The following is a 12,669-nucleotide window of genomic DNA, read 5'->3' on the forward strand; positions in this document are numbered from 1 at the left end:
GGTGTTTTAAGTTCAGATGCATGCTACACTATTATGCAGCGTTTAAGTCACTTAAAGCAGAACTACACCCACCAATTTATTAGTTTCCCAAATCCATTACATTAAAGGCATGCCATGAATGATAATTATCAGTTGCCAGTGTGCATGTTAGCTCGCAACCAAACTGTGCCATGAAATGACTGGTGTCATAGCTAATCACATATACAGCACATGGCAACTTTATTAAAGGGGTTGTAATCCCTTGTGTTTGAAAAAACTTCTGTCACTGAGCAGAACCCCCCCCCCCATTTTACTCACCTTAGCCCATTTGTTTCCACGCCGGAGACGCGCGCACACCCTCTCTGATCGGGGTCTCAGCTCTTGATTGGATAGATTGATAGCAGAGCAGCCATTGGCTCCCGCTGCTGTCAGTCAAATCCAATTATGGGGGGGGGTTCGAGTCCGGCTTTCTGTGTCTACGGATGCAAAAGCTGGACTCTGGAGCGTGCCCGCAAGGTACTCCCAGGGAGAGTGCTTCTCCTAGGTGATTTCCCAATGCGGGGAGGAGCTACTAGCGCCGCCGGGGGGACGTCAGCGAAGAGGGGGATCGGGGCCACTCTGTGCAAAACGAACTGCACAATGGAGGTATGACATGTTTTTTATTTAAAAAAAAAAACACAAGTGTTTAGTAACCCTTTAAAGTATAACTAAAGGTGATTTCTCCTCCTCACTCCTGTCAGCATTCAGCTGCCACAGAAGAGAAAAACAGATATGGTTCTATGGTTCCAATAAATGCCGGCACCCCTACTGTGCAGGTTCCCCTTCTTTCTGGTGTGTTGGCAGTTCTAGTCCGCCCCCCCCCGCACGTGCACTTACGGCTTACGCTCACCTCATCTCCCGCTGGAAGCTGCAGGGGATCTTCAGGATGGAGAGCAGGGAGGGGAGCTGGTAAATGTAGTTTACTGTCTCCTTCCTTTTCTGAATGAACACAGTGGGGGTTATTTACGAAAGGCAAATCCACTTTGCACTGCAAGTGCACTTGGAAGTGCAGTCGCTCTAAATCTAAGGGGTAGATCTGAAATGAGGGGAAGCTCTGCTGATTTTATCATCCAATCATGTGCAAGCTAAAATGCTGTTTTTTACTTTCCTTGCATGTCCCCCTCGGATCTACAGCGACTGCACTTCCAAGTGCACTTGCAGTGCAAAGTGGATTTTTCTTTAGTAAATAACCCCCAGTGAGTGGTACCAATTAATCAATGTGTTAATTCATAACTGAAGCAGAGTAAACCTTTTACTATGCTTGAGTTTGGTAATGAACAGTGAGACTCTCCAGCTTCAGCTCTGCAGAGATAGAGATTGAGGAGTGTGTCCTCAATCTCCTTTCTCTGTCTCAAAAGTGAGACGACAGAGGTCTGTTTAGACTGGTGATATTTCACCAAAGCCCCCCAGCAGGGCTGCTAAAAATTGTAAAAAAAAAAAAAAAAGTAAAACAAATCAATAAAAAATTCAATTGTAAAAAATAATATTGTAAAAAATAAAGTTACTAATCCTGTCCTCTGCCCTACTGACACCGGCCACTGCCCCACTGATGCTGTCCACTGCCCTACTGACACCAAGCTTGCCTGGCCTTGTCTGCAGATAGATCCCAGCCACAGGTCAATATCTGATAAGCAGAAAAAGAGCTCCAAGTACATATTTTTCAGCAGGCTTAGTGCTAGCTTTGGGTTAAAAGTTAGCAGGAAGGAGAGAGATGCCCACAGTGGTAGTTTCTTTGGTTCCACTTTTATATAGCACATCAATAACTGAAGTTCAGCTTTCACTAAAATGTCATATCTAACAACATATTCATCTAATCTTCCCTTTCAGCGGTTATTGCTGGTGGAGGCATCGGCTTCCTATTTGCTGTTTTCCTAATCTTGCTGCTTGTTTATCGTATGAGGAAGAAGGATGAAGGCAGCTACGACCTGGGAGAACGAAAACCATCCAGCGCCGTCTACCAAAAGGCACCTACTAAAGAGTTTTATGCGTAAAACTCCCACCTAGTGTCTCTTTTTTGAGATCACTGAACTTTTTTTGTTTTTCTTTTAAAATAAAGCTTTTGCATAGAATAAAGAAGATTTCTTTTTTTTTTTTTTTTTTTTTTTTTTTTTTTTTTTTTCCTTGTTCTCTAAAGAGCCTCGGAGGCAAATTATAATATGAAAAAAATCCCATTGTATTTAAGAAAAAAAACTTTTCATGTATTCCTTAAAAACAAAAAGTATAAAAAAAATCTTGGCATTGTTGAGTGGGTAACAGTGGCAAAGTATTATTTTATATGACCATTGGTATTCACCAAGATGTTTAATATCTTTATGCATAAACATACAAGATGGAAAAATGACAAACAGTAGCTTTCAATCTTTGGGTCTATAAAAGGTTGTTTAATATTTTTAGCATGTCTCAGATCGCTCAAAGTTTTAGTTTTTGTTTCATTAATTTATCTGTTTCCAAACAAATGCCTTTTTTTTTTAGTAGTTGTCATGGTGCAATCGTCCTAGGGTAATTCAGATATACAGTATATTAGTGTAAATGTACTTTTTTTCTTCCTATGTAAACTTAAAATTTGTATAAATCTGTCTAATGATATTTGTTTTTTTTGTTTGTTTTTTTTTTTTTTTTTTTTTTTTTTATACAATACCGCTCTAATTTTCAGTGTACATTCTAGCAAATTTAGTCTGACGTGCAAAATGAAAAAAGAAGTATCTACTTACAAGCTGTTAGTAAGCTACTTATTTTAAAGGTGCATTCACTCTTATCATTTTTGTATTATAAAACATTTAAAGTATATCCAAGCCTTTCCCCAAACAAGTATATTTTATTTTATCCGGCATTAGTTTTTGTAATAAGGTTTGTTTCTATTTCTAGCATCCAAAAATAATAATTAGGTCCTTAGCACTTCCTACATAAGGATGTCAACACTCCCTTTCTATGCCCCGCATACAGCGGTGTCACCCAAAGATGTGCTTCCACTTGTGGCCGACGTTTTTTATTACCAATCCTGCACCAACCTCTGTCCTAACCACCTCCTCCATAATTGGCTAAAAAAAAGCTACTGCTATTGTGATGCAGGTGCACAAGAAATAGTGAAACTGAAGGGGAAAAAAAATACCACCCTTTTAAGATCAATCTTATACCATCTTTTAAAGTGGTTGTAATAGAAAAATAAAAAAAACATAGTAAACATGTCTATACTTGCCTGCTCTAAGCAATAGAATTGCACAAAACAGCCCAATTCCTTCTCTTCTCGGGTCCCCTGCTGGTGCTCCTGGCTCCTCACTTCCTACCGGGGGCACCAGCAAGAGATGAATTCCCATGGGAGCACTCGTGTGGGCTCTGCCCGCTACCTTGTCACTGGAGATGATTGACAGGAGCGGAAACCAATGGGTCCATATCAGTCTGCCCAGGGAGGAGGAACAAAGCCAGGAGAGCCGCAGCTCTCATGCACAGTGCTAGACTGCGATGGAGTTCAGGTAAGTATAAGGGGGGTGAGGGAGGGAGTCTGACATAGAAGGTTTTTTACCTTAATGCATAGAATACATCAAGGTAAAAAAGCATTGAGGCTTTAGAACCACTTTAAGAAATGGGAATAACTAAAACCTAGACACAATGTGGAGTGTTGGCAGCCATTACCTTTTACGTGAAGTTTTTTAAACATGGCTATGCTGACATGGCTTCTTTTTGCATAATCTAAAGATATAAAAGCAGAGCTAGCTTTAGTGTGCATAGGTCTCTTTAAAAGGTTATTTGCTTTTAGTAACAGCAGACCAATAAATTGGTGCCATGGAACACTAATCGGGGTACCCAAATAAAGTGCATCTTGTATGTTTTCATGTAGTTATCTCCGTGATTAGACTACAGAGTCTTAATCTCTTCATAAAACCTGCAGTATACTCGTTCACACTGTGCATGCATCCTTGCATTTCAGATTCTGAGCATGGACATGGCAGGATTACCTAGATTGTCACTTGTCTGTATCAGGGGATGGTCCTAAAAGATTTGTGCTCCTGGGCTGTATATTATATGATTTATCTTTCAAGATTCCACAGGCGATCCTGACGGCTTAGCTCAAGGCATAAGCTATGGGTATACTCAGATTGCCGGAGAGAACAGCCATCACCCAACCAAAATGGCACCAGCATTTGACAAGAGTGAAGGTGAATAATAAAGTAGGTTGAGCAGAGCCCAGGGAAAACATAGAGGCGTGGGTGTTTTAGAGTAAATCATACAATATGAATGTTTTTGTTGATCTAGAATCCTGTATATAGTTCTGCTGTAATCAGTAGCTGAATTGTGGATGAGGGGCTATGTTTTGTATCAATAACACCCCTCTCACATCAAAATATTCATTACTGTGCTCATAGTGACTTGTGTCTCCAGCCAGTATAGAATTTTTTTTTTTTTTACTTGTCCCACCATCCTTGCTACTGATCTTTTCTGTTGAAGAACTATGCTTGGTGAAGAATCTTCGGCATCTGAATCTGATCTGAGTTTCAAGAGGATCTGATTTCGGATTCACCTTTGCTTGCTGTGGTTCCATACGCTACTACCTTCACCACTACAGGACATAGTAATGATGTAGGGGCCAGCTAGGACTAAGTATCTGACACACCCTCACGTGGGTTGGATGCAGGCAGTTTTTCAGCCATTGCAATAGAGCAATGATCAGTGACATGGGCAACGGGAAAGGCATGTATAAGACCTCATGTACACAGCTGCACGAGGCAGTACAATGTAAATTGTGGGCGTATTTACAAGCCCAGGAGACGCAGCACACAGCTGCCTATAGTAAGGAATTGTTGTACATGGGCATACTCTACCTGTGTAGGCACACACTGGATGCACACAAGCCTTATCCAGGGATTTACACTTGTATGTATGTCTATGCAAGTACGGTGTATACGTTTACCCAATCATTACTGTGGGACAGCTGTATGCCGCAGCTGTCTCCTGGGCAGTACAATATGTCGATTTACTTACATAGCCTCATGGAGCCCTTTGCATAAGGCCTTAACCTTTTTACTTTACAGGTTTGGTTTTTTCAAACATACTTTAGCAGCAGAGTTACTATATAAAATAGGGTGTACCATAGGAGGACATGCATTCAGCTTTAAAATGAAATGAAAGGACAACCGCAAATTCATTGCAGCCAATCAGAATTTATCTTTCACTGAGCTGACAAGCAGTAAACTAAAGTCTGATTGATCTAGGATATTGATCCTTGCCATTTATTGTTTCAGCTTTTAATCCTGATTTTGGGTATGAGGCGAAAACCTTTTTATTGCCCATGTTTGTTAATCAGGTTTCTGATTTTCTGCTTTTAGCATGCACTGGGGAAAAAACTGCTAAAATTAGTACATAGACTGGTTTCCTCCCCTAGTTTTAGATCTTTTACATTACTACTATGCTGATATAATTTTAAGAGTGAATGCACCTTTAATTCCTCCAATCAGGAGAAGGCCAGTAACACCTTATCTATAACGAAGTGCTGGTGACTCTGGCTATGTATGTATTACATATGTGATGTAAACCGATTAGACTGTGGGCCTCATTCATCAGTGTCTGCAAAAAAAACTCTACGTGTTCTAGCAATCAGTCAGATTCTTCAATTCATGTTTTTAGGAATGTTTAAAATAAAAACAGGAAGGTGAATGGTTGCTAAGATCAACGCCTTCTTTAGACATTGACAGATGAGGCCCAATGAGCGGCTTTCCAGTGTGTACTGGGAGTTGTACATCAGCTGCTGGCGAGCCGCAAGCTGCTTTACCTTGGTGTGGATTATGACAGGCCTAATAAGCAACTCCAGCCAAAACAAGGTTTTCTGTCTTTGGTGGGGCAGGCTTAGTTGCCCCATTTTAATTACTTTTCCCCTGTACCCCCTAGGATAGTTTCCCTGCCCATCCTCCACATGACAGGCTGATCACAATTGTTCAGCCAAGCTACTACTGTCAACAGCATACTAAGCAAGCTCTATGCATGTCTCAAGACTCTGCACTAGGGCAGCCATTCTCAACCAGGCTTCCTCTAAAAGGTTGATAGGGGTTCCATGAGCTGTGGCCAATTGATCTCCCATCTGGTGGTGCCTGAATAGTATTGGGTCCGATGCCACGTGCCAAAGACATTGGCATGACACCAATTATCTTTTTAGCTTTCTGTAAAGCGTGCATTCTTCACGAGGATCACCAATGTAAGGTGCATTCTTCCCACTGATCCTCCGTAAATTTATTTTAACATGGATTCCCTGAAACCTGAAAATTATTTCAAGGGTTCTCCTGGGATAAAAAGGTTGAGAAAGGCTGCAACAGAGGCTAAGTGATGCAGTGTTGCTTTGTAGCCTTCAGTGGATTCTTCATAGGTGAACTCATGGGTTGGTGACAATCGCTTAGTACAAATCTCAGGCTTGTATTTTGGAATGGAGGGAAGATCATCTATTTTGGATCTTGGAGGGCAGTAAACAGTGGATTGAGCCATGCACCACTACACCAAAAACAGAAATCTGGTATGTCAGGAGTTGTCATTTAAAAGGAATCTGTCACTCTACAAATATGGGAGCTGCTGTTACTGATTTGTTTCTGAAGGGTCTGGCATCCTCACCTTTGCTTCTCTATTTGGTATGTTGGTACCTGAGCATATAAGGTGTTCTGAGCACACGCCATTAAGATAAATCAGCAATGGCAGCTACTGTTATCCTTCCTGGCAGATTCCTGTTATATAACATTTGGCTCGCCTGCTGCCATGGAACTACAGGTCCCAGCAAACTGTGCCAACCAGCTATGACCTGTAATCCTTCTATGTCAGCTAGAAAGCTATGGCTATCTAAGCCTGGATTGCGTGGTAGAACCAAATCCAAAGATTAGAACAGTATTCTGACAAAGTCTGTGGCCACAATACAAACTTTTTTCCATGTGTTTTTATTTTCTTTCTCTCCAAAGGTACGAGTAGGAGTTTAAAGAGTATTTTTTATTTTTGTTTTTCCTCCATGCATTTAAGTTGTAAAAGTCTTTATAAGCCTTTGAAGTGCCTATGATTCCATGTAAATTGTTGCAGACTGTGTTACAGAGTGTATGACAGTAAAAAAAACAAATGTTGGTATTTTATAAGCACAGAAAAAAAATCAAATGGTAATTTTGTAGTCTTACATCAATAGACCTAAAATGTAACTTGGGAACATAAACACTACTAAATAAAAAAAATGTGGCCTGATAGTGGCTATTTATGTGTCATTATTGCTTATGATATATGCTACATTGTGCTAACGAAATGCCTGTAATGTGGTTTTTACATACAAATATACAAGGGATTTGATATCTAAAGTTGACTATAGAAGTTTGTATTTTTTTATTCATAAAGTGTTGTGTTTTCTTCATTGATTTGGAAAGTATGTGATCCTATGGAATTGAAAGTGAAAAGTTGTAAAATTAGAAAGGTTATTCAACCTTTTAGCTGTCGTATCAGTTGTGGGGGAGGCTTCTGTATTAAATAAGCTACTGTTTATTTTAACTTTCTCTGGAACTTAAAATATATTTGAATCCCAATCGCTAAAATCTTGTATAAGTTAAAAAAAAGTTGCCCCGTACCTAAAGCAGTATTAAACCCAAAAGCAAACATTTATTATATTGCAGAGGGTTTACAAGCGTCAAATGTTTTTTTTTTTCTCCCAAAATGCTGCTGCTGGAAGGAAAGGCATCAAGGAGAGATGGGCAAATGTCCTGTGTGCATGTGGCTTTAGGGAGACTTCTCCTAGCTTCCAATTAATGATTTGAAATATCTCCAACAGCGACAGACAGACAATAATAAAACCACATTTTTAGTAGTGTGGAGAAGGGCTAGAATGTCTGACAGTGTTTTTATGTCTCCATGACTACTGACACCGAAATTTCTTGTACAGGCGTCACAGGGGACAGTGAGGAGAAAGTCTCCCCAATGGGGGTCACTGATAAAAATAAAAGCTTGATAGATTGAACTATTCTCCAACTCTATCCAAAACCGCACACCTGCTTCTGAAAATGTTCTTGTCTGGCTCTTTGATTTCAGTGTTTTCTAGATTGCTGGCCAAAAATGGCTATACAGTAGGTACAGAAATAATGCTCTGACAAATTTGGATCCTCTTACTGGTTTCAGTAGCAGAAAATGTGATTAAACCAATGCAAGAGCAGAACAGCAACTTGCACTTTCAGGAAATGAAAGAATGGTAGATTCCATGTTCCCTTAGCATGGGCTTCCTTTTGAAATCGACTGCAGAGGACTATATTTTTTAAAGCTCAACAGTTGTTGAGCCATGAGCAAAACAAATTTTGCAAATGTATAAATTGTAGATAATATGTAAAATGTAAGGGCCGGTTGGCACCGCACTCCAAAACGTACTGCCTTTGTGGTCTACTGCAAGTGCCAATACATTAACAGTACCCCAAACACAGTGCATTTTCGGAGGGCACCAAATCACATGGTACCACCATGCCATGTGATTTCGTGCAGCATGTTTTTGCATGCACTAATTTTACTACATTACGGTTTCATTTGCAGCTCATTCCAAAGAGTGGGCTGCAAAATCACACCACACAGAAACATGGAACGTGTTCCTGTGTGATTTAGGTGTGAACCAGTCCTAAATGTATTCTGGCATTGCTTTTTACAAACCTTACTGCATTACATCTGCAGTGGATGGAGTTTTAGTAGAGTCTGGAGAAGAAGCTTTCACTGAAAGTGGTTTTGAAGATCCTTTGTTTTGTAGTGTGCACTGTGGCCCTAAACCAGTGGTGGTCAGCTTGAAAATAATATTGGCCTCAAATGCATCCCTCAACACTTCCAGAAGGCTGCACAATAGCAGTGTGCTTATGTCGGTTAAGGTGCCTTGCATCAAGCTAGGCAACGTATTCAAAATAAGCTTTAATGTACCTCAACACCAAAGAATTTTGGTCTTGTTGAATTCTTTTTGCAAGTACAATAAGCCCTATTGGTGGCAGTGGCTGCTTATTAAAAGCATTGGGGTCAGTGGACACCATAATAACTCCAGAACCAGTATCGGTGGATTTAATAATAACCCCCAGCATTGGTGTTTGTGAATGCATCAATAACCACCAGCATTGGTAGCAGAGAGCAACATAATAGTAATGCCCAACATTGATGTCATGACTGTAATAATAGACTCTGCATTGGTACTAGCTAACAGTGCTGTTTAACACCAACCTCCACATTGGTGGTACTGGTAGTTGGTGGCAGTGAAGTTAACCCCGCCCCCCAATAGTGGTTAGTGACCTTGTTTAACATTACCCTTCACCGGTGGTTTGTGACAGTGAAGTTTAAATCCCCCCATGAGCTGGAAATACCTCCACTGCAGGGTACAGTCTATTTCAGCTCCGGGTGCAACCTTTCTGGTGACCTGCAAATGGTGGGTCACATGCACACAAAGTCAGCAGGCCACGCGATGGGCACCAATTCCCTAAATGATCATAGGAGCAGAATTTTATTTTGGAAGTGGACAAAAAAATGATTCTCAACTTTCTTGAGTAGATACTGTATACAGCACACATGTAAGCCCAGTGTCTAAAATTTTATACACTCTTGAGTAGATTTATAAAACTTATTTTACCAGTTATAGCCAATGAAAAGGAATGTACATGAACATCCATATGCTCCAAAAATAATCCATACATATTCACTACTTAAAGTGGGAGTAAACCCTTCTATCGTTCTCAGCCAAGGAAGCTACCATCTTGGCCTCTTTGATTGCCATGATGCTGCACATGTGATCAGTTATGACACAAGCCATTGGAAGGTTTGACAGTTTGGTTGAGAGCACATCCATTGTGACAGTTACATTCCTGGTAAGTGCCGGAAATGAAACTGTTAAATCTATGGCTTTACTTCTGCTTTAATGGCCCCGTAATCTATTTTTCATTAACCACTTGCAGACCGGAAGATTTGGCTGCTTAATGACCAGGCCATTTTTTGCGATACAACGCTTTAACTGACAATTGCGTGGTCGTTTGACTCTGTACCCAAACAAAATTGGCATCCTTTTTTTTTCCCACAAATAGAGTTTTCTTTTGGTGGCATTTGATCTCTGCAGTTTTTATTTTTTGCGCTATAAACAAAAAAAGAGTGACTATTTTGAAAAAAAAAACACAATTTTTGTACTTTTTGCTATAATAAATATCCCCCCAAATTTTTTTTTTTTTTTTTTTAATCTCTTCCTCAGTTTAGGCCAATATATATTCTACATCTTTGTGGTAAAAAAAATCACAATAAGCGTATATTGGTTGGTTTACGCAAAAGTTATAGCTTCTACAAACTATGGGAAAGATTTATGGCATTTTTTATGATTTTTTTTTTTTTACTAGTACTAGCGGTACTGCGACATTGCGGCGGACAGATCAGACTCATTTGACACATTTTTGGGACCATTGATATTTATACAGCGATCACTGCTATAAAAATGCACTGATTACTGTGTAAATGTCACTGGCAGGGAAGGGGTTAACACTAGGAGGCGATCAAGGGTTTAAGTGTGTGTTCCCTAGGTGTGTTCTAACTGTGAAGGGATAGGACTGACTGGAGGAGGAGACATATCATTGTTCCTACTTAGTCGTATGTCTCTTCTCTCCTGACAGAACAGGGATTTGTGTGTTTACACACACAGATCACTGTTCCTGCTCTCATGCACGCGATCGCATGTGGCCGGCCACGCGCTTCAGGTTCCCTGCCATGCAGTGGGTGCGCGCCTGCTATCACCCTTAAAGGTGATCCCAAAACAGGAAGTTTAGGTGTACAAAAAGAACTAATAAAATGTACTTATTTATACAAAAAAAAAACCATCTTCGACTGGGTTATAGCAAAAAATCCTTTAAAAAGGCCTATCAGAGATCACAAATGGGCCACAGGACCTACTAGTGTTGCAAGATGATCATGTTGAGGATATGACTAAAATTCAACCTATTGTTAAATGAATCACTGAGAGACCAATTGGTCTTCAGTCATTTGCTCTTCCCACAAGGTATTTCCGGGGATCTGGTTCACCACGCTTGCCTCCCGGCGGCAAAGTGTGTCAAGCAGTTACTCACACCACTGGGTTGCAGCAGCAGGATGCTTATAGAAAAGAGGCATCCCAGACAAGCCCCCAAATGTAGTGCTTACCCCCACAGAAGCCGCTGATGATGGTGGGTCCTATGTTTTGTCACAACTCTTAACTGCTTAATCTCCACTGACACTTGTTGGTAGACTAAAACCTGTTTACACCTGTGTTACTTAAGAGTTAATAAAACTACCACGCTAAAATAATACAGATACTCCTCGTTTAACGACTTGCCTGTTTAACGACCACTCGGACTTACGACTGGCTCTCCTCACCCAAAGGACGCGCTATACATAATTGTATTGAACTGTACTGTACAGAATTTTTGATTGTGTTCTATACTTATGCAAATTAAAACAGCGCTATTGAGCTGGAGTTTTGCGTTTAGACTCTTTTTTTCACAATACTGTACAGTACAGTAGTTAAGAAATGCTTAAATATTTGATTACTTGTGGCTCCTCATTTAACGACCTGGTCATTGGAATGGAGCCTGGTCATTAAAGGGGAAAAGCCTGTAAGGCCACAACTTGGAGGTAAATGAGTTAAATGTATTATGGCAAATGCAATCAAACATACATCGATGAACAATTAATTACACAGAAGTAAGGGTGCTAAAATGGATGAATGGGCAATGACCCACTAACTAGCACTTGAAAGACCTAATGCATAGTCAAATAGAACCATAACAGGTGCAACTAGATTCTCTAGAAAGATATAAACTAATAATAAATCAAATAAACTAAGAATAAATGGGTCCTTGTGTGTACCTTATCCATACAACCCCAATAGCGGGTGAGCGTATGCGTTTCTAGTGAAAGGGGTAACCCTGAATGTGGATGAAAGCACCTGGTGTCTAATAATCAACATTGACTGGCTTTCGTTGGGGCCCATCTTTAGGTGATGCATGTGAGCAGTCCCCTTTTAAGAGTGTTGTTATTGAATATATATGGGTGTCTAAACTAGAGCAGTCCCTATGGGGTTAGCTGTGTGTGTGTGTGTGTGTATGGTCTCACAGGGTGCAGTTTCTCAGCTTCAGATCTGGAGATGCCATGACTCTGCCTCTCCAGCTCAGACTTTGGAGCAGCTATGGAAGGAACGGAATGCAGGTCCATCCTCTCTCCCCAATGTAGGTGGACAGGCACAGCAGCAGGTCTACACGGCTTCCCTCCATGGCTCCTTTAGGCTGAGAGCACAGACCCCCGACCTATAGGTCCACATTGTTCTTTCTCCTTGTAGGAATGGCCCTGATCTGGATCAGTTCACCAGGAAAATTATGAAGCTCTCCTCCTACAGGTGCAGTGACATGTTGAAATTGACATCCACAGCCTGTTAGCCTTCATTAACAATTATGGGGCCATGCCCCTTTAAGAACTACAATTCCCATAGTCCATGGTGCATGCCTTTTAATTTGTCCACAGCTGCTGGTCCCCTGATTATCTCTGACCTTGCTGCCAGGAAGGAGGGGGCTGAAGTGAGCTTTCCACCATAACTGGGGTGGAAAGAATTGGCTTCTCCTGAGACATCTGAGCTGTAACAATAGACAATAGTCTTTTCTGAACTCTCACCCAAGTCAGTCTCTTAGA

General features: G+C 40.7%; 1 protein-coding gene across 1 annotated transcript in view; it reads left to right on the forward strand.

Annotated features, from left to right (window-relative positions):
* Positions 1-7,220, forward strand: part of SDC2 (syndecan 2) — a 187,103-nt gene extending 179,883 nt beyond the window's left edge. The window contains exon 5 of the mRNA XM_073632009.1: positions 1,846-7,220. Within this exon, the coding sequence (XP_073488110.1) occupies positions 1,846-2,009 (164 nt within the window). The 3' untranslated portion in view covers positions 2,010-7,220. The remainder of the gene's footprint in view (positions 1-1,845) is intronic.
* The last annotated feature ends 5,449 nt before the right edge of the window (positions 7,221-12,669 follow it).

This window comes from Aquarana catesbeiana, linkage group LG05, assembly GCF_042186555.1.
Source record: "Aquarana catesbeiana isolate 2022-GZ linkage group LG05, ASM4218655v1, whole genome shotgun sequence".
Taxonomy (NCBI): domain Eukaryota; kingdom Metazoa; phylum Chordata; class Amphibia; order Anura; family Ranidae; genus Aquarana; species Aquarana catesbeiana.